The 25,978-nt window shown below is 40.6% G+C and overlaps 1 protein-coding gene across 1 annotated transcript in view; it reads left to right on the top strand.

The window, feature by feature from the left end:
- Positions 1–25,978, top strand: part of pdlim4 (PDZ and LIM domain 4) — a 121,311-nt gene that overhangs the window by 23,807 nt on the left and 71,526 nt on the right. Inside the window, exon 2 of the mRNA XM_061934115.1 lies at positions 13,877–14,028. Coding sequence (XP_061790099.1) covers positions 13,877–14,028 — 152 coding nt within the window. The remainder of the gene's footprint in view (positions 1–13,876; positions 14,029–25,978) is intronic.

Below are 25,978 nucleotides of genomic sequence, written 5' to 3'. Positions count from 1 at the left end.
GTTAGCAATTAGTGGCCAACACGCGGACAACCCGTGTTGTCAGCGCCCCCTGTGGCTGCTTCAAAACTGTTTGCATTGAGATGATGATATCCAAACTCCAGTGAAAATGGGCTCATAGGGGATTTTTTATTTTTGCAGTGGTCTACATTGTTTATAGGGTTATTTGTGGTTCAAAATATTAGGAACAGACTTCATTGTGATTAGATTTTTACAGGGCTGATACTGATACCGATTATTAGTAGTCAAGGAGGCCAATAACGGATATTTGGAGGCGATATTCATTTGCAGTAAAAGTTATTTAAACATAAATAGTATATGTAAGTAAACAGCTGGACAATGCTTTAAGATGTTTTTTTAACATTCTTTTTTTGGAAGTGTAGGACCAGTAGTGACATAATGTTTTATGCGGCTTGATTTAGCAGCAAAAAACATCAGGGGATTTCACAAACACTTTTATTACGTGTTTCTAAGAGGAGCATCGACATTTGCATTTCACAATATCGAAAATTTCCTAGGAAAATTGGTAAAAACATGGCATTTGTCTACATAACAATAAATCACCATCTACTAGGGTATACCGGTACTAGTGTAGTATCGCGGTACTAATGAATCAAAAACGGTACTATAGTCTGTTTGAAAAGTACCCGTTCAAAATGTATTTTTATTTTTTTAACGGGTATGACGGCGCACTGTCATGTCATGACATTGCTGGTTTTGCGAGCGGAGGAGCATGTTTGGCAGCGCACAATCACGAAGTACTTACGAGCAGACACAGCGTGTAGACAGAAAATGGAGAACGGACGCATTTTGGCCTAAAAACTAAAGATAAAGGTGAAGTTATAATATTGAAACGCACCCAGCGCCTGAATGTAAACAAATGCCATGGGTGGATCTACACCTGACATACACTGTAATGATACCAAGTACAATAGCATATCTAGTCGATACTACTAAGATTACATTGATATTTTTTATCGTCACAAAATCTTTTTTCCTTTTTTTTAAATGTATATTATGTTTATAAACTCAGGAAATATGAGGACTTTGAATATGACCAATGTATGATCCTGTAACTACTTGGTATCGGATCGATACCTACATTTGGGGTATAATCCAAAACTAATGTAAAGTATCAAACAACAGAAGAATTAGTGAGTATTACATTTTAACAGAAGTGTAGATAGAAGATGTTAAAACAGAAAATAAGCAGATATTAACAGTAAATGAACAAGTGGATTAATAATCAATTTTTACAGCTTTAAAAAAAAAAAATGTTGACAATAATTTTGAAATAATAAAATGATAAATGACAAAATATGTTACAATTAGGAGCCTTTGTTTGCTTACTTACTACTAAAAGACAAGTTGTCTAGTATGTCCATCCATCCATCCATTTTCTACCGCTTATTCCCTTTGGGGTCGCGGGGGGCGCTGGAGCCTATCTCAGCTACAATCGGGCGGAAGGCGGGGTACACCCTGGACAAGTCGCCACCTCATCGCAGGGCCAACACAGATAGACAGACAACATTCACACTCACATCCACACACTAGGGCCAATTTAGTGTTGCCGATCAACTTATCCCCAGGTGCATGTCTTTGGAAGTGGGAGGAAGCCGGAGTACCCGGAGGGAACCCACGCAGTCACGGGGAGGACATGCAAACTCCACACAGAAAGATCCCGAGCCCGGGATTGAACCCAAGACTACTCAGGACCTTCGTATTGTGAGGCAGATACACTAACCCCTCTGCCACCGTGAAGCCCTAGTCTAGTATGTGCACTATTTTATTTAAGGACAACATTGTTCTTCGATTGCAATAAGAAACATATGTTTAATGTACCGTAAGATTTTTTGTTAAAATAAAGCCAATGATGCAATTTTTTGTTATCCCCTTTATTTAGAAAAGTATCGAAAGTATCGAAATACATTTTGGTACCGGTACCAAAATATTGGTATCGGGACAACCCTACTATCTATACTCAATTTTATAAAATATTTTTAACAGCTTATAGTTTTAATACATTGGAAAGTTTCCACGTGAGGAACCATGAATTATTGTGAACATTTAAATAAATAATTTCTTGGCTCCCTCACGTAGATTATTATAATTGAGAGATTTTTGAAGATGGCTGACATAATTTCTCCCTGGATGTTACAGAAAGTATGAGAATTTGTGAGCTTCTGCCTGCTCTTCTTTACTTATGTAATAATATTCTATTTTGTCAAGATATTTACACAGTGTTTGTACTTTTGGCAGAGATATCTTTTCTGTCGTCTTCATGTCCATCCATCTGACACACTTAAAATCCTTACATTTTCTCAAAAATCGACAGTGCACCTTTTAAGTTAAAGTTAAAGTTAAGTTAAAGTAGCAATGATTGTCACACACACACACTAGGTGTGGTGAAATTTGTCCTCTGCATTTGACCCATCCCCTTGTTCACCCCCTGGGAGGTGAGGGGAGCAGTGAGCAGCAGCAGTGGCCGCGCCCGGGAATCATTTTGGTGATTTAACCCCCAATTCCAACCCTTGATGCTGAGTGCCAAGCAGGGAGGTAATGGGTCCCATTTTTATAGTCTTTGGTATGACTCGGCCAGGGTTAGAACTCACAACCTACCGATCTCAGGGCGGACACTCTAACCACTAGGCCACTGAGTAATCTGGTGCGCCTAATGTACGGGCCTGCTATCTGTGCCCTCAAAGCTATTTTATTTGGTACATGGTGAAATGATAAGTGTGACCAGTAGATGGCAGTCACACATAAGAGATACGTGTAGACTGCCATATGATGGCAGTCACACATAAGAGATACATGTAGACTGCAAAATGACTAACCGATTTCCGCTTGATGGATTGTACTGTGCTTCAACATATGATTGTTATTATGGTGTGTGTATAAGATAAGACATGTTATATGGTATTTTGTTTCGCAATATTATGCAAAAGCAACCTGTCTTTCCTTCTGGTACCTGCTGATCTGTATTTGCGATTTGCATAAGTCCTGAAAATTTGCTCGCGTCCGCCTTTGTAGTCCGTGCCGACACCGTTGTCGATAAGCTTCTTCTTTTTCTCTATCTTCTTGTTATGGGACATTTATCCTCCGCTGTTGCCATTTTTAATATAAAGTAGGGTAAAGTTCTTACTCACCGTATTTTTCGGATTATAAGTCGCAATTTTTTTCATAGTTTGGCCGGGGGTGCGATTTATAATCTGGAGCGATTTATGTGTGAAATTATTAACACATTACCGTAAAATATCAAATAATATCTCATTCACGTAAGAGACTAGACGTATATCAGCAATCGTCACACACACACGTCAACCAATAAAAAATTTGGCGGGGGCGTGTCATGGCAGAAGTGCCATCCCATCCATCCATCCATCTTCTTCCGCTTATCCGAGGTCGGGTCGCGGGGGCAGCAGCCTTAGCAGGGAAGCCCAGACTTCCCTCTCCCCAGCCACTTCGTCCAGCTCTTCCTGTGGGACCCCGAGGCGTTCCCAGGCCAGCCGGGAGACATAGTCTTCCCAACGTGTCCTGGGTCTTCCCCGCGGCCTCCTACCGGTCAGACGTGCCCTAAACACCTCCCTAGGAAGGCGTTCGGATCCTGACCAGATGCCCAAACCACCTCATCTAGCTCCTCTCGATGTGGAGGAGCAACGGCTTTACTTTGAGCTCCCCCCGGATGGCAGAGCTTCTCACCCTATCTCTAAGGGAGAGCCCCGCCACCCGGCGGAGGAAACTCATTTCGGCCGCTTGTACCCGTGATCTTGTCCTTTCGGTCATAACCCAAAGCTCATGACCATAGGTGAGGATGGGAACGTAGATCGACCGGTAAATTGAGAGCTTTGCCTTCCGGCTCAGCTCCTTCTTCACCACAACGGATCGATACAGCGTCCGCATTACTGAAGACGCCGCACCGATCCGCCTGTCGATCTCACGATCCACTCTTCCCTCACTCGTGAACAAGACTCCGAGGTACTTGAACTCCTCCACTTGGGGCAAGATCTCCCCCCCAACCCGGAGATGGCACTCCACCCTTTTCCGGGCGAGAACCATGGACTCGGACTTGGAGGTGCTGATTCTCATCCCAGTCGCTTCACACTCGGCTGCGAACCGATCCAGCGAGAGCTGAAGATCCTGGCCAGATGAAGCCATCAGGACCACATCATCTGCAAAAAGCAGAGACCTAATCCTGCAGCCACCAAACCGGATCCCCTCAACGCCTTGACTGCGCCTAGAAGTGCATTCTGAAAAAAAAGATGCTACCTATGAAAATTGATCAGGAGTGACAGATTGTTTGGTAAACGTATAGCATGTTCTATATGTTATAGTTATTTTAATGACCCTAATATGTTACGTTAACATACCAGGCACGTTCTCAGTTGGTTATTTATGGCTCATATAACGTACACTTATTCAGCCTGTTGTTCACTATTCTTTATTTATTTTATATTGCCTTTCAAATGTCTATTCTTGGTGTTGGATTGTATCAAATAAATTTCCACCAAAAATGCGACTTATACTCTAGTGCGACTTATATGTTTTTTTCCTTCTTTATTATGCATTTTCGGCCGGTGCGACTTATACTCCGGAGCGACTTATAATACGAAAAATATGGTATATCTGTCAGTAAATTCGCCATGAAAGCGCTAAAACATACCGGTGTAGTGAATTTACAATATTCACCCAAGGATCTTTAGTTATTAAAGAGTTCCGGTCGGACGGTTTTTCACGGGACGCATTGTTTTTGCACAAATACGGTACTTATTTTACTAAATTGTGCAAGGATACCTAATATTCAATATCAATCAATCAATCAATAATAATATAATTATTATTAATAATATTGTGGTTTTTACATTCTCCATTGACCGCAGTTATGAAGTTAGCATAGGCCATATGGGCCTGTGTTTGTGTTTCATTCTCTACTATTTCCAGCCTGACCCCGGGGTGATGTTTTGTGGGCGCGCCTGAACTTTGGCCCAGGCTGACACAACTAAGGGCCAAGGATAAAAACACACAAACACACACTGTGGAGGCGTCGCTAAATGGCGTGGGTAAAGCGTGACCTCCTGTCGCCGATTGTGGGCCAGACTGAGCGGCTTCTATTTGGACTGGGAAAGTGTCATTCATGCTTAAGAGCTGCAGATTTCTGCACACACAATTAGCGTGTTAGAGGCGTGTTTGCTTTCGCACACAGACACACACACTTCGCACAATGACTCTCAGTTTGCTGGAAGTGAGTCATCGGCAAAAAGAGGGGTGGACTGGGGTCTGGGGCTATAAATTAGAAATTCCACATATGAAGCACACGGCTCATCTATTTGCACTTCATGGAGCGTGAACTTGAGTTCCTTTGCTCCTAAAACACTCGCCAGTTAATGTGCCTGCTTAAAGCATCTCGTAAAGCGTCGCAGCGTGGGCCAAATTGGAACCAATCACCTCTAAAGCGTACCGTTTTACTAATATCGCTTAATTTCAACACACTCTAATCAGTGTTAGAAAAAACTGTTACTTTTACTAGTAACAATTTTTATAAGTATGAAACTCCATACTTATAAAATTGTACTTTCTTTACTTAGACATTGGAGCAGACGGAAGCCGAGAGTGGCGGCTATAAGCAATTTTGATTAGAGATGTCCGATAAATGCTTTAAAATGTAATATCGGAAATTATCGGTATCGGTTTCAACCTCCCGATTTTCCCGGGAGACTCCCGAATTTCAGTGCCCCTCCCGAAAATCTCCCGGGGCAACCATTCTCCCGATTTCCACCCGGACAAAATTATTGGGGGCGTACCTTAAAGGCACTGACTTTAGCGACCTCTACAACCTGCCGTTATGTCCGCTTTTCCTCCATACAAACAGCGTGCCGGCCCAGTCACAATATATTTGCGGCTTTTACACACACATAAGTGAATGCAAGGCATACTTGATCAACAGCCATACAGGTCACACTGAGGGTGGCCGTATAAACAACTTTAACACTGTTACAAGTATGCGCCACACTGTGAACCCACACCAAACAAGAATGACAAACACATTTCGGGAGAACGTCCGCACCGTAACACAACATAAACACAACAGAACAAATACCCAGAACCCCTTGCAGCACTAACTCTTCCGGGACGCCCCCCCCCCCCCCCCAATCTCCCGAATTCAGAGGTCTCAAGGTTGGCAAGTATGCTCTAGTATACTCTGGACTGAAGCTGTGTGCCTTCATTGTTTTTGTAGCTGTTGTTTTGAGGCATGTTTAAAAAAAATAAAAAAATAATGCACTTTGTGAAAGTCAAAGTATAGTATTTCCCATAGTTGTAGTGGGTATTAGGATTATCTCAGGGAGAGCATGTCCCAAAGTCCAAGCTGCTGTTTTGAGGCATGTTAAAAAAAATAATGCACTTTGTGACTTCAATAATAACCATGGCAGTGCCATGTTGGCACTTTTTTCCATAACTGGAGTTGAAGTTGTTCTCTTATTTTGGAAAACCTTGTTTTTGATTGATTGATTGAAACGTGTATTAGTAGATTGAACAGTACAGTACATATTCCGTACTATTGACCACTAAATGGTAACACCCGAATAAGTTTTTCAACTTGTTTAAGTCTGGGGTCCATGTTAATCAATTCATGGTAAAGTTAAAAGTGGTAAGTTAGTTTAATGCATTCAGCGGGGCATCACAACAAAATTAGGCATAATAATGTGTTAATTCCATGACTGTATATATCGGTATCGGTTGATATCGGAATTGGTAATTAAGAGTTGGACAATATGGGAATATCGGATATCGGCAAAAAAGATATTATCGGACATCTCTAATTTTGATGCTGTAAATATGGAACTTGGAGCCAAGCTATTTTGGCATAAATGGATTGCTTACCCAAAATCAGCAGTAAACCGGCCAGCTGGGTCAGAAGAACAACTATCCTTAAAGTGAGTCACTTTAATATCATGATACACGCAGCACGCCGGAAGCTGCCGACTTATTAGATGGTGCCGAGTGTCTGAATCCGTGAGTTTTAGATGTAACCGTACAAAATGAGCCCCAGAGCTAGCCTAAAACAGTACCATGTTTACATAAAAATGCTAACACTTAGCATGTGTGCTAACGATAGCATGGTAACAGTCAGCATGTTTCATATACCAAGTTATACGACTCAAAGGTGTATTCTTGTGGAAAAAGAAAAAAAAAAGTGTAAAATTAGTTGAAAAAGTCAGCAAGCCTATGTTAGCTTGCTAGCATGCTATCATTAGCATGCTAACAGTTAACAAGTGTCACATACCAAGTTATATGACTCTGGGCTAAACGGTAGCAAAAGTAGCTCAAAAAGCTGGCACGCTAATGTTAGCATGCTAGCAAGCTAACGTGAGCATGATATTCCCCAATTCCCCCCAAAAACGGATTAACTGGCTGGACTGGGGGGGTATGGTATTGTTTTTTATTTAATTTTTATTACATTTAAAAAAAAATGTTTTGTCATAAAGAAATACAATCATGTGTGCTTACGGACTGTATCCCTGCAGACTGTATTGATCTATATTGATATATAATGTATATATTGTGTTTTTTATGTTGATTTAATAAAAAATACCCCAAAATAATATATATATATATAAATTTTTTAAATTTCTTGTGCGGCCCGGTATCAATCGGTCCACGGACCGGTTCCGGGCCGCGGCCCGGTGGTTGGGGACCACTGCTCTAAGGTGTATGGCTGGAGATTAGAGAAAGAAAAAAAAAATAGCAAATAAGTTAGCACTTTACTAACATTAGCAAGCTAGCAGTCAACAAGTGTCACATACCAAGTTATACGGCTCTAAAGCAGTGGTTCTTAACCTTGTTGGATGTACCGAACCCTACCAGTTTCATATGCGCATTCACCTAACCCTTCTTTAGTGAAAAATAAAATGTTTTTTCTTAATTTAATCTTAATTTGTAAATATTAACCATGAAATTATGTTATTATATTAAAGAAATACTAATAAAATATATATTTTACTAACAGAAAGTTACAAGAATGTACACATGATCCCATGTTTACATCTCATTGTGCAACATGTGAATGTTTTAGTGGGAACTAAATGCGATATCTGAAAGGGGTACAAATTATTTCCAAAACAGGACCCCCACCCAGATATACAATACAAGTACACAGCTCATGAAAAACAATATTTTTTGTTATTGTCATTGTAAGTGGGCCAAAACACTTATTTTAGAAAATAATCTCTTGGGTTATAATGACTATAATGATTATAATAATAAAACATTTAACTTGTTATTTAGTCAGGTTTGGGACTGGTGTGCTGCTGGTGTGGCCACAGTGCATGTGCATATCTGACGTCGCTCACATGTGCGCCACTGAATGCTCAAGGAGTTTTTGCGTTTGCTCAAGCATATGGAAAATTAGAAGGAACATTGTTAGGAGGTATCCATAATACGCCGATAAAGAGAAGTTTTTATTTACACAATGAGTCGGGTGTGTCTTGACCTCTGCGGGGTTCGGTGAGGCCGACTCACCGAACCCCTAAGGTTCGATCGAACCCAGGTTAAGAACCAGTGCTCTAAGGTAAACGGTTCCAAAACTAGCTCCAAAAGCTAGCACTTTAATGTTAGCATGCTAACATGCTAATGTAAACATGCATACAATTAGCATGTTTCATATACCAAGTTCTATGACCGTAAGGTGTATGGCTGCGGGATTAGAGAAAAAAGTGTAAAATTAGAAAAAAAGCAAGCGCTTTATTGTTAGCGTGCTAGCATGCCAATTGCAGCGGGCCCATAATAAAGATGGATGACTAATGAAGAGGCATCGACTAAATAAAACCCACACATATGCTAGGAGGATGATGAATCGCAGGAACTTAACAAACAAGGTGCTAATTAACTGTAACATCGTCCAAACTCTCGCAATTCCCAATGCAGGTAGTAATTTCAACACAAAGTGTTGGATGCAGTCGGATGCGGTGAGGAACGGCTTCTAATTTTAAGGGACGGCTTGAAGCGTTGGCGGATGTGGAGCAAAGTGTTACCAAAAAAGGTCAGAAAAGGGAACAGTTTGGAAGTACAGGTTAGATTTCTGGAGCCTGACAGTAAACAGTGACTAAAATAAAAAACAATTCCTGTAATTATTTATCGTCTGCAGCCACATTGCAGACTGGTGTCAAGTTTCAGGGTGCATGATAAACATGAGGAATTAATATTGTGCTGTAGGGGGTTTAAGGTGAGCATATCAAGGGCTCCTTTTTCCTCCTACTTGCCTTGCTATAAACTTTCCCCAAACAAACATGCCGTCAATCGGGTGGGATTTATTCATTGTTTCCAAGGAAGACTTCATGCTATTTGCACCAATTGTTCTGCAAACATTTCACAAGGGGTGAAAACAACATCACGCTTCAACACATTAAACCTTATCAGTATACCTAAAATACGAGCGTGGTTACAACTGTGTTCTGACAGCCCACGGAGATTCCTGCTGCTAAAGAAGCTGCCCCAAAGCCAGTCACTAACTTGTTCCTATCGCTACTACTGCGTTTAAAAAAGTGCAAAAAAGCTTGCTAAAGATGACGCGAGGGATAAAGAGATCTGTGATCATCATTGAAAGGATGGCATTGCTGAAATAAGCAGGGGCGTCCATGATAACGTTGCTTGGATGGCAACATATGTTGCTCCAAAACCTGTATGTACCTTTCAGCATTAATGGTGCCTTCACAGATGTGTAAGTTACCCATGCCTTGGGCACTAATACACCCCCATACCATCACAGATGCTGGCTTTGGACTTTGCGCCGATAACAATCCGGATGGTTCTTTTCCTTTTTGTTCCGGAGGAAACCATGTCCACAGTTTCCAAAAACAATTTGAAATGTGGACTCGTCAGACCACAGAACACTTTTCCACTTTGCATCAGTCCATCTTAGATGAACTCAGGCCCAGCAAAGCCAGCGGCGTTTCTGGGTGTTGTTGATAAATGGCTTTGCTTGGATGGCAACATATGTTGCTCCAAAACCTGTATGTACCTTTCAGCATTAATGGTGCCTTCACAGATGTGTAAGTTACCCATGCCTTGGGCACTAATACACCACCATACCATCACAGATGCTGGCTTTTGAACTTTGCGCCTATAACAATCCGGATGGTTCTTTTCCTTTTAGTCCCGGAGGAAACCACGTCCACAGTTTCCAAAAACAATTTGAAATGTGGACTCGTCAGACCACAGAACACTTTTCCACTTTGCATCAGTCCATCTTAGATGAGCTCAAGCCCAGCGAAGCCGGCGGCGTTTCTGGGTGTTGTTGATAAATGGCTTTTGCTTTGCATAGTAGAGTTTTAACTTGCACTTAGAGATGTAGCAACAAACTGTAGTTACTGACAGTGGTTTTCTGAAGTGTTCCTCAGCCCATGTGGTGATATCCATGTCGCTTTTTGATACATTACCGCCTGAGGGATCGAAGGTCCATAATATCATCGCTTACGTGCAGTGTTTTCTCCAGATTCTCTAAACCTTTTGATGATATTAGGGACCGGAGATGGTGAAATCCCTAAATTCCTTACAATAACTCGTTGAGAAATGTTGTTCTTAAACTGTTCGACGATTTGCTCAAGCATTTGTTCACAAAGTAGTGACCCTCGCCCCATCCTTGTTTGTGAATGACTGAGAATTGAAGCTGCTTTTATACCCAATCATGGCACCCACCTGTTCCCAGTTAGCCTGTTCACCTGTGGGATCTTCCAAATAAGTGTTTGATGAGCATTCCTCAACTTTCGCAGTCTTTTTTGCCACCTGTGCCAGCTTTTTTGAAACATGTTGCAGGCATCAAATTCCAAATAAGCTAATATTTGCAAAAAATAACAACGTTTTCCAGTTCGAACGTTAAATATCTTGTCTTTGCAGTCTATTCAATTGAATATAAGTTGAAAATGATTTGCAAATCATTGTATTCTGTTTTTATTTACGATTTACACAACGTGCCAACTTCACTGGTTTTGGGTTTTGTATTAAGAGGTTGTGACCGCCAAGAACAGGCATTCCAAAAATAGTGGTGGTGTCATAAGAGAAAATGATGATCAAATGTTCTTGGGATCTGAATGTAGACCACTAGGACATCAACCTCCCTTTTTGTTCCTTTCCCACCTCATCCCTTGACCTCCCCAGAGGGGCTTGAATATCCATTGTTACATTATAATGGATAATCGGGAGGCGACACACACTGCTCCAAATATGATACATTAGCAGAAGACATTACCCATGACGAAAAATCTTACAATACTATCAGACCGTACACTGAAAAATCTAAAGATGCGGGGTCCATTTTGATATTTTTCATTTTCAAAACCAATAAAATATATACATTTTTTAAATCTTTGGAGCACCCCTCAATTTTGGTCCAGTGGACCCTGAAGGGTCCCAGTCGGAATAACTTAAAAATGTTGTCATATATATATATATATATATATATATATATATATATATATATATATATATATATGTCAGTGCCTAAAACCTCTAGATCAATTACAGAGCTCTCTGTCGAAATCAAGTTTTGTTGAATTAAAAAAAAAAAGTTTTCTGCCTGTTTTGTTAAAAGAAACCCTGTTTTTTATGGCTAAAACAAAAAATAGGCAATATTCCCCCACCAAAATTTGGAACTGGATTATTTGATGTGAAGTAAATGGACCCTTAAGTAGGTCAATAGTCCATAGCAATATTGAATTCGATTCTTTATTATTTTTTGAGCATACACAGCTTTAAAAAATCCCACTACATTTTTCAGGGATCTAAAATGCCCCCACTCATAAAAGTGTTAAAAATAAGTCATACATTGTTTTCTTTTTTTTACTTTCAACCCATAAATCTCTAGCTCAGGGGTGTCAAACGTACGGCCCAAGGGCCGGATCAGGCCCGCAAACAGGTTTTATCCGGCCCGCGGGATGAGTTTGCTAAGTATAAAAATTAACTTTAAAATGTTTTAATGAAAGAAACCGCTGTTCTAAATGTGACCACTAGATGTCGCAATAGCAATTTTTTGTATCTTTGTAGATGATGAAGTAGTGTCAAAGCGCTTTGAGTACCTTGAAGGTAGAAAAGCGCTATACAAGTACAACCCATTTATCATTTATTTATTTATGATGCTACATATGCACAAAATAAACCACATGATGTTAGTACATCAGTCGAGGAAAATAATCAAACTACATAAATAACATAATGTAATTTGATTTTGATATATATTTTTTTATCTTGACAGATTGAAAATAAACACCAATGAGTTGACTGATGAACATTATCACATAATTTATTCAGAAAGTATAAATAACGACAAATAAAGGTAGAATACTATTAAACGCAACATGTAATTGTAAAAAAAACCAACAACAACATTATGATTTGTACATTTTCAGAATGTGCTTGTTCTATTTTTAAACAAAGAAAACAATCTGAAGTTGTCTTTATTTTTAAGTTATCGTGCTGTGATTTTACTAGTCTGGCTCACTTGGGAGTAGATTTTTCTCCATGTGGCCCCCAATCTAAAATGAGTTTGACACCCCTGCTCTAGCTCAATTTCCAATATGTCGCTTGTAAGTTATTTTTTTGTTTTTCTTTTATGCCCTTTTTGTCATAGAAAACTTAGTTTTTATGGCAAAAACACAAAATATGCAATAAATAAATAAATAAATAAGTGGAATATTTGATGTGAAGTAATTGAAGCCTTGAATAGGTCAATCAATTCATAACAACTTTGATTTATTATTGTTTGAGCAATTACAGTTTTCAAGAAAAAAGCGGCATGCATGGCAGCTTTGTGTTATTACTATAGATGTCCGATAATATCGGGCTGCCGATAAATGCTTTAAAATGTAATATCAGAAATTATCGGTATCGGTTCGGAAATTATCGGTATCGGTTTCAAAAAGTAAAATGTATGACTTTTTAAAACGCCGCTGTACGGAGTGGTACACGGACGTAGGGAAAAGTACAGAGCGCCAATAAACCTTAAAGGCACTGCCTTTGTGTGCCAGTCCAATCACATAATACCTACGGTTTTTCAAACACACAAGTGAATGCAAAGCATACTTGGTCAACAGCCATACAGGTCACACTGAGGGTGGCCGTATAAACAATTTTAACACTGTTACAAATATGCGCCACACTGTGAACCCACACCAAACAAGAATGACAAACATATTTCGGGAGAACATCCGCACCGTAACAGAACATAAACACAACAGAACAAATACCCAGAACCCCTTGCAGCACTAACTCTTCCGGGACGCTACAATATACACCCCCCCGCTACCCCCTACCACCCCCCCCCCACCCACGTCAACCCCGCCCCCCCCAACCTCCTCATGCTCTCTCAGGGAGAGCATGTCCCAAATTCCAAGCTGCTGTTTTGAAGCATGTTAAAAAAAAAAATGCACTTTGTGACTTCAATAATAAATATGGCAGTGCCATGTTGGCATTTTTTTTCCATAACTTGAGTTGATTTATTTTGGAAAACCTTGTTACATTGTTTAATGCTTCCAGCGGGGCATCACAACAAAATTAGGCATAATAACGTGTTAATTCCACGACTGTATATATCGGTATCGGTTGATATCGGAATCGGCAATTAAGAGTTGGACAATATCGGAATATCGGAATGCGGCAAAAAAGTCATTATCGAACATCTCTAGTTATTAGAGTAGACATTGCAACGTTTTCTTGTTATATTTCACCTGTTTGATTTTTTATCCAACTTTTCTATGTAAAAATTTAAAAAAATGATCCGCGGGCAGCAAATGAATACCTTTGAACATTCCTTTAGTCTTTTGTTGTCCTTATGACTGCTTTTAATCCTCCCAAGCTAATTCCTTCTCTCTTATGTGACCGCTCTCTCCAGGTAACGGCAGGCAGCAAGGCGGCTCAAGGCGACCTGTGCCCCGGCGACACCATCCTGGCCATTAATGGCGACGTCACCGAGCACATGACCCACATGGAGGCCCAGAACCGGATCAAAAACTGCACCCAGCAGCTCTCACTCATCATCAGCAGGTATTTTCCCACCAAACAGCTGATTATTATCTACGGCAGCGACCGCTTTCTGAAGTGTTAAAGCATGGGTGTCAAACACTTGCCCGCGGGCCAAATTTGGTCCGCCGTGTAATTTCATTTGGCCCTTGAGGCAATACCAAATTAACATTAGAGCTGGCCCGCCGGTATTATACAGTGGCGGTGCCGCTGTAACACCGCATTCACCGCTAATACTCATACTTGCCAAACCTCCCGATTTTCCCGGGAGACTCACGAATTTCAGTGCCCCTCGCGAAAATCTCCCGGGGCAACCATTCTCCCTAATTTCTCCCGATTTCCACCCGGACAACAATATTGGGGGCGTGCCTTAAAGACACTGCCTTTAGCGTCCTGTACAACCTGTTGTCACGTCTGCTTTTCCTCCATACAAACAGCGTGCCGGCCCAGTCACATACTATATGCGGCTTTTACACACACACACACACACACACACACACACACACACACACACACACACACACACACACACACACACACACACACACACACACACACACACACACACACACACACACACACACACACAAGTGAATGCAAAGCATACTTGGTCAACAGCCATACAGGTCACACTGAGGGTGACCGTATAAACAACTTTTACACTGTTACAAATGTGCGCCATACTGTGAACCCACACCAAACAAGAATGACAAACACATTTCGGGAGAACATCCGCACCGTAACACAACATAAACACAACAGAACAAATACCCAGAACCCCTTGCAGTACTAACTCTTCCGGGACGCTACAATATACACCCCCGCTACCCTCAAACCCCGCCCCCCCAACCCCGCCCCCGCCCACCAAGTTAATGTTGATATTTACCTCAGAAGGCTGCAAATAGAAAAGAGGCATTCAATTTTTTATTTTTTTATTTTATTTAATATACCATTGATGTTTTTTCGTTTGCTTTTTGAAAGTTGATTTTGCACTACTAAGTTATATAAGCGTTGCTTGTTCCATATTCAGTGTTAAAGCAAATCAGTGTAGCAAACTGAGCAATAATTAACGTTCTATTCATGCACTTTCTCTTGCTACTTCAAGGCTTGAATGTTTGATTCATTCATTATTGTTGTTTTATTTTCAAATTTATTATTAGCCTGTGGAAAAAGTTTATTTTGATATTTACCTCAGAAGGCTGCAAATAGAAAAGAGGCATTACATTTGTATTTAATTGTTTTATTTGATATGCCATTGATATTTTTTAATCATTATTATTATTATTATTTGAAACTCGATTTTGCATGTCACTATAAAGTTATATAAGCCTTGCTTGTTCAATATTCAATGCAAAACTTGTTTGGGTCCCTATTAAAAGGTTCATTTGTTCAACCTTGGCCCGCGGCTTTGTTCAGTTTTAAATTTTGGCCCACTCTGTATTTTGAGTTTGACACCCCTGTGTTAAAGTGTTAATCTGGGAGAGCGTGAAGGATAAGGCAGGGAAACGTTGCCAAAATAGTCATCCTGACTTGTGGTTTCCACTTCCTTTACAATCTGCCAACTGGCGAGCAACAAGGACTGCAAGATGACTGTGGAAATGCAAAAAGTCCAAGAAACTTTCACTTTTGCATTTTGCCTTGCGAGCTTGTATTCGTCAATGTTATTTCAGGTCGCACAAAAAGCAGCACGTCGACAGGGTCAGCTCCCGTGCAGCTGCGGCAGCACAAAAGAGCGACACGCCCACACTTAACCGAGCTCGCGCTGCCAAATGTGGCTTTTATTTCTGCTTATAAGTCAAGAAGGGTTTTACACCGCGCAGCGAAGATGTGATTCAGCGTAATAAAACTAAGCGTTGCATTACGGGTGACAAGCTTATTCCATTTGGTCGTGATCTTGCTGGAGAAACATTACCTAACGGCTGTAGATGGCCATGCATTAGTGTCCGTTCAGCTTGAAGCCGGTCTTTGTAATAGCTATTTTACGTCCTTCGGGAGTCAGTCAGTAGTTATTGGCTCGCCTTTTTGGTACTCATCTTCCAAATCCTTTCTGCCATCACATCCTGCTACCAGTGTTTTACTTACTGTACATCAATTGTGTCCAAACTACAGGCCAGTGTTCAGTTTGGCCTGCAAGATGGCATAAGAAATCTGGCCCTGTGTGGTGTTTCTAAAATAATTTAAAAAATCTAATTGTTGCAAATTTGCCATCATTTTGTGGACCATTCGTGGTCAATGACCATGAATTGTGCTTTGAAGTGAAACCAGCACATGGTTTACCTATATGACCCAATTCAAACAACCTACCCTAGTCATGGCACAAACAAAAAATGCAACCAACACACACGGTCACACATAAAACATGTTTTTTATTTTCAAAACCAATAAAATATATAATTTTTTTAACCTTTGAAGCACCCTTCAATTTTGGTCCCGTGGACCCCCTCAGTCAGAATAACTTAACATTTAAGTCATATAAATATTTTTTTGTCAATGCTTAAATCTCTAGATCAACTTCAGCGGTCTGTCAGCTATCTGTCGAATAATTTTAATTTTTTTTTTTTTTTTAATGTTTTATGCCTGTTTTGTTAAAAGAAACTCTGTTTTTTATAGACCTTGTGAAGACCACAACAGTGAGATATGGCTAAAAGAAAATATAGGAAATATTCCCCTACCAAAATGTATGTTATTCTCACCCCTCAGTCAGAATAACTTAAAATTTAAGTCATATAAATATTTTTTTGTCAATGCTTAAATCTCTAGATCAACTTCAGAGCTATCTGTCAAATAATTTTTTTTTATTTATTTATTTTTTTTTTTAATGTTTTATGCCTGTTTTGTTAAAAGAAACCCTGTTTTTTTATGGACCTTGTGAAGACCACAACAGTGAGATACGGCTAAAACAAAAAATCGGCAATATTCCCCTACCAAAATGTATGTTATTCTGACCCCTCAGTCAGAATAACTTAAAATGTAAGTCATATAAATATATTTTTTGTCAGTGCTTAAATCTCTAGATCAACTTCAGAGCTATCTGTCGAATTAAAGTTTTATTTTTTTAATGTTTTATGCCTGTTTTGTTGAAAGAAGCCCTGTTTTTTATGGACCTTGTGAAGACCACAACAATGAGATACAGCTAAAACAAAAAATTGGCAATATTCCCCTACCAAAATTTGGAAATTGATTATTTGATGTGAAGTAATTAGACCCTTAAATAGGTCAATAGTCCATAGCAATATTGAAGTTTAGATTCTTTATTATTTTTTGAGCATAGACAGCTTATTGGCTCGTCATTTTGGTTGTCATTTTCCAAATCCTTTTTGCCATCACATCCTGCTACCAGTGTTTTACTTACTGTACATCAGGGGTGTCAAAACTACAGCCCACGGGCCAATTGCGGCCCGCCGGCGTCTTCAGTTTGGCCCGCAAGACGTCACAAGTTCAATAATCTGGTGGTGTTTTCAAAATAATAAAACAAATCGAATTGCTGCAAATTTGCCGTCATTTTGTGGACAAAGTGTGTCAATCAGATCAATGACCATGAATTGTGCTTGAAGTGAAACCAACACAGGGTTTAACTTATATGACCCAATCCAAACATCCTTCCCTAGTCATGGCACAAACAAAAAATTCAACCAACACTCACAGTTACACATAACACTTTTTTTCTTTTCAAAACCAATAAATATATAACTTTTTTAACCTTTGAAGCGCCCCTCAATTTTGGTCCCAAGGACCCCCCAGTCAGAATAACTTAAAATTTAAGTCATATAAATATATTTTTTGTCAGTGCTTAAATCTCTAGATCAACTTCAGAGCTATCTGTCGAATTAAAGTTGTATTTATTAGTTTTTTTTTATGTTTTATGCATGTTTTGTTAAGCTATCTGTCAGCTATCTATCGAATTAATTAAAAAAAAATTTTTTTTTTATTAAATGTTTTATGCCTGTTTTGTTAAAAGAAATCCTGTTTTTTTATGGACCTTGTGAAGACCACAACAGTGAGATACGGCTAAAACAAAAAATCGGCAATATTCCCCTACCAAAATGTATGTTATTCTGACCCCTCAGTCAGAATAACTTAAAATTTAAGTCATATAGATATATTTTTTGTCAGTGCTTAAATTTCTAGATCAACTTCAGAGCTATCTGTCGAATTAAAGTTTTATTTTTTTTATGTTTTATGCCTGTTTTGCATCTGCCTCACAATACGAAGGTCCTGAGTAGTCTTGGGTTCAATCCCGGGCTCGGGATCTTTCTGTGTGGAGTTTGCATGTCCTCCCCGTGACTGCGTGGGTTCCCTCCGGGTACTCCGGCTTCCTCCCACTTCCAAAGACATGCACCTGGGGATAAGTTGATTGGCAACACTAAATTGGCCCTAGTGTGTGGATGTGAGTGTGAATGTTGTCTGTCTATCTGTGTTGGTCCTGTGATGAGGTGGCGACTTGTCCAGGGTGTACCCCGCCTTCCGCCCGATTGTAGCTGAGATAGGCTCCAGCGCCCCCCGCGACCCCAAAGGGAATAAGCGGTAGAAAATGGATGGATGGATGCCTGTTTTGTTGAAAGAAGCCCTGTTTTTTATGGACCTTGTGAAGACCACAACAATGAGATACAGCTAAAACAAAAAATAGGCAATATTCCCCTACCAAAATTTGGAAATTGATTATTTGATGTGAAGTAATTAGACCCTTAAATAGGTCAATAGTCCATAGCAATAATGAATTAGATTCTTTATTATTTTTTGAGCATAGACAGCTTATTGGCTTGTCATTTTGGTTCTCATTTTCCAAATCCTTTCTGCCATCACATCCTGCTACCAATGTTTTACTTACTGTACATCAAGGGTGTCCAAACTACAGCCCACGGGCCAATTGCGGCCCGCCGGCGTCTTCAGTTTGGCCCACAAGACGTCACAAGTTCAATAAGGAATCTGGTGGTATTTTCAAAATAATTAAAAAAATCGAATTGTTGCAAATTTTCCGTCATTTTGTGGACAACGTGTGTAAATCAGGTCAATGACCATGAATTGTGCATGAAGTGAAACCAACACAGGGTTTTCACTTATATGACCCAATCCAAACATCCTGCCCTAGTCATGGCACGAACAGAAAATGCAACCAACACACACACTCACACATAACACAACCTGCTTGCTGGACTTTGTGAATATAAAAAAATATCCAAGCACCATACACAATTCAAAATCCATTACAATGCATGATGGGAAAAATGCAAATTACTCACAAAACACTTATCCATGTTTGGCGCATTTTAGCTGCTTCATATTTCTAATTGGTTACAAAACTTTAAGGAGGTTGTCACAAAGTAAACACGGTAGAATTTGAACTGCCACATACAGTGTGTGTGTGTGTATATATATATATATATATATATATATATATATACATATATACATATATACATACATACATACATATATATATATATATATACATATATATACACACAAATACACACACATATATATATATATATATATATAAATATATATATATATATATACATACACACACACACACACACACACACACACACACACACACACACACACACACACACACACACACACACACACACACATACGTACATACATACTAGGGTTTTCTTGATACCAATCGGTACCAGTACCAAAATATTTTTCGATACTGGTATCGGTACCAGAATATATTTCGATACTTTTTGATACTTTGATACTTTTCTAAATAAAGGGGACCACAAAAAATGTCATTATTGGCTTTATTTTAACAACAACTCTTAGGGTACATTAAACATTTGTTTCTTATTTCAGTCAAAGAACAATTTTGTCCTGAAATAAAATAGTGAACATACTAGACAACTTGTCTTTTATTAGTAAGTAAGCAAACAAAGACTCCTAATGTGTCTGCTGACATATGCAGTAACATATTGTGTCATTTATCATTCTATTATTTTATCAATATTATAAAGGACAAGCTGTAAAAATGCCCCCAAGTGAAAAAGTTTGGACACCCCTGCTGTTATATCTCTCACTTTGCCATTCATAAAACGGATCTCTTCCTGCCCTACGCGTTGGTCCTTCAGGTTAAAAACACCTTCTTCAAACTTTCACCCCAAGTAAATCAAGCTGTTCATATTTCAGCCTTAATCTTCAGGGCTGACAAGATAGCAATTGGGTGTCATGTAGCGGCACCGCGAAGACGGAGCGAGGCGGGCCGTTGGTATGTGACCTCGCGGGCCGTATATCGGGTGAATAATTACAGTGTGAGCTTCCCTGCCGCTGGACAGGAGGAGGAGGAAGGGCGAAACGTGCACATTTGGGATACTTTTCCACCGAGCTGAGACGATGAGGTGAAGGGGACGGGCTTCAGAGAAAAGTCGCCTATGGATACTTCAGTAAAGATAGTAAAAACAGGCGACTGAAACCTTCTGCTATATGGTCGTATTCAGCATACCTAGTGTTCCTCGGCATGTGTTGTGGACAATGCATCGGAAGCTAAATTCCTTCCAGGGAAGTAAAAAAAGATGCAGTTGGCAAACTGGAGGAAAGTGATAGAACAAACATTAAAAGCCAGGAAGACGAGCAGTGAATCAGAAAGTCCACATGGGCACTTTTAGTTGTCTGGTGCGTGCTACTGGAAACTCTATCAAAACAGTCAATACGCTTCCAGTTTCTCTCCAAAAGTCATCATAAAGAGGGGACACGTTCAAAAGGCACAATGGTTACTCGTACATTTTAATACGCTATAAAACAGAGGCCATTTTACAGCGCATTGAAATGAAATATTTCATATGTCATTTCAACATTAGATCCCGATGCTGACTCACAAGAACTTGAAGAATATAATCCCCACTGAGGACCGGCCCCCATTAAAAGACCGCACCATAAAATAGTCCAAACAGTCAAAAAGTAGGAGAGAAACGAGAGACCTGTAATTTTGCTGCTGCTGTTGCCCGTGGACAAATATATGAGTCTGCACGTCTGTGCAAAATTACAGTGCACTCCTTGCATATGAGGTCTTCAGTAATGCAAGAATGTTTCTTTGGATGTTTCCGCATCCATTACCGTCACCGCCCACATTTTTTCATCATTCCAATCACAGAGCTGTTTTCAAGAGAGCCCTGGCTCACACCGAGTTCAAAGAGCGTGAACTTAGTCGAATCGTCGTTCAAGCTTAGTCGAGTTATGTTCTCTACAATTTGTCGAAAGTTCAACACAAAAGGAACTTTTACAGGAACTTTCCCATTTAAAATAAAGCTCCCCCGTGTTTCTCCCAAAAACTAGATTTTCATAGTAGATTTAGGCACGGTGGCACAGGGGTTAGCGCATATCATACTTGCCAACCCTCCCGAATTTTCCAGGAGACTCCCGAATTTCAGTGCCTCTCTCGAAAATCTCCCGGGACAACCATTCTCCCGAATTTCTCCCGATTTCCAGCCGGACTTAAGGCATGCCCCCTCCAGGTCTGTGCGGACCTGAGTGAGGACAGCCTGTCGTCATGTCCGCTCTTTACTTCATACATCCGAACCGACTCCCACACTTGCCGTCAGAGTGCGCAATACAACGTAAACCGTTGGCCAACCAAAGAGTTACTTTTTGGTTGGCCAACGGTTTACGTTGTATTGCGCACCCTGACGGCAAGTGTGGGAGTCGGTTCTGAAGTATAAAGTAAAGAGACGTAACTTCATCACCTCACTTGGTTATTGACTCCAACCCAGAATATTACACTGCCCATATCTACGCTCCTTCAAAGACTGTGCTACTGGCTGCAAAGCATTGCACTTTCAAATACAACAATGAGTAGAGAGGAGTGTTATGTGTGTATATGTGTAAATAAATGAACACTGAAATTCAAGTATTTATTTTATTTATATATATAATAAAATACATATTCATATATAGCTAGAATTCACTGAAAGTCAAGTATTTATTTTATTTATATATATAAATAAGAAATACTTGAATTTAAGTGAATTCTGGCTATAAATATACTCCTCCCCCTTAACCCCACCCCCTGGACCCCCCCCCCCCCCCCCCCCCCCAATCTCCCGAATTTGGAGGTCTCAAGGTTGGCAAGTATGGTGCATGTGCCTCACAATTCGAAGGTCCTCAGTTCAATCCTGGGCTTGGCATCTTTCTGTGTGGAGTTTGCATGTTCTCCCCCTGACTGCGTGACTGCGTGGGTTCCCTCCGGGTACTCCGGCTTCCTCCCACCTCCAAAGACATGCACCTGGGGATAGGTTGATTGACAACACTAAATTGGCCCTAGTGTGTGAATGAGAGTGTGAATGTTGTCTGTCTATCTGTGTTGGCCCTGTGATGAGGTGGCGACTTGTCCAGGGTGTCCCCGCCATCCCGCCCGAATGCAGCTGAGATAGGCTCCAGCACCCCCCGCGACCCCAAAAGGGACAAGTGGTAGAAAATGGATGGATGGATTTAGGCCCCTTCTACACTAAGGGTAAGTCCCACCTAAACTTATCCTTGTCCACACGCACACAATGGTTGATTAAGACCCCCTCTCCCCCTCCGTCCGCCGGCGCAACGCGACCTAGTACGCATGCGCAGAAAATGCGCACGTCATAGTCACCTCCAGTGTTGCTTTGTGTGCAAGTTCTTAAATTTAATTTAACTTATCTGAACAATATCCAGTGTTGTGGTATTTCAATTAACTGGAATCCAGTGTGCGGTGGGTCACTATTGTGGTGAGTCACACCTGAGCCATCATAGATTAATCAAATCATTAATGTACATGTAAACAATGTGATAAAGAACATTTTACAACAATCAATCTAGGGATCTAGATATCTGGTCAGAACACTCCTCACTCTTTTGCATTCACCTTCATTGTCCATTCGTATTTGGTGACTTTATATTCTCTGGACCTCGAGGTTGAGTCCGCGACATACATGGCGGACAATAACTGATACGGTCTGCTATGCCAGTCGAAATGCATTCGATGTTTTTTGTAGTCTTTACTCGACGGCCAGGTAATACAAAGCAGACGCTACCTTTTTTTATTACGTCCACGGGAGCCCGTATTCTCTCTGTCTCCCCTTCGACAAATGGACAAAGTTTTTCGGTAAGTAGAATCACAGCTGACCCGGACATTCGAAAGTTCTCTTGCCGTCTGAGATGTGTGGTATCCGAAATAGCTGCAATCGCGCGTTTCTTTCACTTAAGGTATTCATGTGTGATTTCCACAAGCGTCTGTACATGTAGAAGAAAGAGAAACACGGGCATGTCTGGATGACTCGACTCCATCTTTCCAGTGGTTAGCTACGGTTGATATGAAGCTGGCTGTGGCGCAATCTTTCTGACGTTACTTCCTATATGGGGCACGGCCTTTCTGACTTTACTTCCTCTCAGTTTGTAAACGATCAATGAGTCTATACAAAGCTAAGAGCCGGAGATTCAATAAATACACGGTGCACTTACCCGTGTAAAAAATTGTCCGAGGAGGGGGACCTTAAACGATGGTTTAATATGGATGAAACGGGGCTTAGGTTAAATAATTATTTGTTTGAGGAGTTATCCGGCTTAGTGTAGACATAGCCTTAGTTAGTTCTTCAGGAACCTTTCGAAGTTCCTGCCTGCTTGGTGGGACTTCTGGCAGGTACCTGGAACCTTTTCGGGGGTGGGCTCTGCTGTCGAATGCTGATTGATTAAACACATTTGGAGGCGTTCCTAAAAGTTATTTTTCAAACACACGCCCGTCATCAGAATATGTGTCGCGACTTGTTTGTTTCTTATTTCTCCTGTATTTCTATTTCAACAAACTTGAACTACAGGAACTTTTGTGATACATCTAGGTGCTGAAGAACGCTGATCAGTGGAACTATCTTGCAGTGTTTCTACCCAGCTGTAGTCTTTAAATGCAGTTCATTGTTTATTATTTTCACAAACTTAATTTCGATACGCAAATCTATGAGAAGTGGACGGGCGCTTTTAAACGTATTTACAGAGGAGTATTCAGCCGGACTCCAAGCGGCGACCTCAGCTGCTTACTACTCTGACTTTGTTGGAAAAATGTGAAATAAATGAGGCAGTACACTAGTTTACAAATTTACTTTATTAAATGTTGTAAAAGTAGTCAGTGACACTCCATTTGTGTAGTTATTAGCCTCAACTCAAGTGAACAGAATGCTGATGCTAACAAGCTAACGCTAAAGCCGATGTGTTTGTGTTGTCACCGTGAGATAAACACTGACATTTATTATTCATATACTGTTATTTGCAGCTAAAATGGACCTTTCTGACTGTTGGACATTGTGGACAAAAGCGTGACTTTTAATGAACAACTTGGTACTCTTTATTTATTTAATCATATCGTTTTTAGATAATTGCTTTATAGATAATTTACTTACTTTTTAGTAGAATCAGTATAGAAATGTATTAAACCACTTCTCTATGCGTCGCCTGAGATGTATAAACTACCCTGAACTGTGAAACCACACACTTCTACAGAACTATAGTTCTAGGAACCAAAGGGAACTCTTGGTGGAAAAGGGCCTATTGTTTACTTAAGTTTTTTAGGGATGTCTTGTTCGACTATCAAACTCGCAGTCGAATTGTCGGACATGGAACAGACAACCTCCCTCCAATCATTGCTTTCTTTGATACCGGAATATTTAAACCAGAGGTACGTCCGACATCTGGATGTCTCTGCGATCTCCAATTCGCCTCAGTTATATAAAGCGGGTGTGTTGGGAGAATGTTCAGAGGTGGGCGATGCGAGCCTTGATCAGCATCACCGTACGCCTCGGGATATTGGACATGCGCAGCCCCTTTGGCTTTGATGTGTAGCCTCGGCAGGAAGCTTCCGTCGCTTCTTCCTTTCTGGCTACGGTAATAGTCCTTCAGCATGTTCGCCGACAACAACCCTGTTATGAATATTTTACTGCCATTGATAGCCAAGTTTGATTGTTTTTTGGTGCCCTGACAGTCAAAACATGTTCATACAATCCACATTTTGTTTTATTTCTACGCCAACGTGACCCAACATGGAAGTGCAGCTCCACCCCTCAAAATACAAACCAGCACCCACAGTCGAGGAAACACGGTAGAACATCGGCTGGAGTGGTGCGATCTGAAAACCTCACTAAATTGTCCAAACTCTTCCGTGTTTATTTATTGTTTTATCTGTTTTCTTTAGCTGTACTCTTTTTTTCTTTCTGATTGCTGACTGTTGGAAAGTCTAACAAATCAGATTTGACCATGAAAATCCTCGGTCGAAGACAGACCTAGTTTTTCAGTTTGATCAGACCTTGAACTTGGCCACCAAACTCCACCCCCTTACCCTCAAACCACTAATCCTAGCCCTAAATACTCACTAACCCCACAACCTTTCTCTGGATTATCCACCATCAGGACATAATAAGCCATAAGAAGAGCTCTCCACTCGAGGGTTCCTGATGGTACATCTGCTAAATTAGACTTGCACTATATATGCACCCAAATGAAAACAATCTGTGGATGAATGAACCAGCTGTAGAGGAAAACTCTTCCCATCTGGAGATGTATGCTCCACAGTGCCGCCTGATCCCTTGCTTGCCTCCATTCCCGTGTACCTGGTGGCTTCTAAGTCCAGAACCATTCTCTCGTCTTCTTTCTATACTAGTCTTACGCTCCCCATGCTGCCTCCAGTTCCACTTCTACGGGAGCTTACTGCAGAAAGCCATGTGGTCACAGAGGCCTAGAGAGGCAGATGGTGGTTGGGATGTGTGCCAGGTTGCTGGGATGGAGTCCTGCTGATGGATGTGCTGAAAGGGGAGCCACGAAGAGCCTGTCTTGTTCATTCTTCATAACTGGGACACCCCGACCATGCATGCATCAGTTTCACTTACATTAAAGACGAAACATTACAGGATTAAGTCCAGAGTAGGGTACAACAGGTGGAACGCTTCAACACAACCAGGATGGCACTTGGAGCAGAAAGAGTTTAGGAGATTTATGAATCCTTCCTTGAGTAATTAAAGGAAAT

This window comes from Nerophis lumbriciformis, linkage group LG03, assembly GCF_033978685.3.
Source record: "Nerophis lumbriciformis linkage group LG03, RoL_Nlum_v2.1, whole genome shotgun sequence".
In the NCBI taxonomy this organism is placed as follows: Eukaryota; Metazoa; Chordata; class Actinopteri; order Syngnathiformes; family Syngnathidae; genus Nerophis; species Nerophis lumbriciformis.
This window is presented reverse-complemented; position numbering and strand designations above follow the sequence as displayed.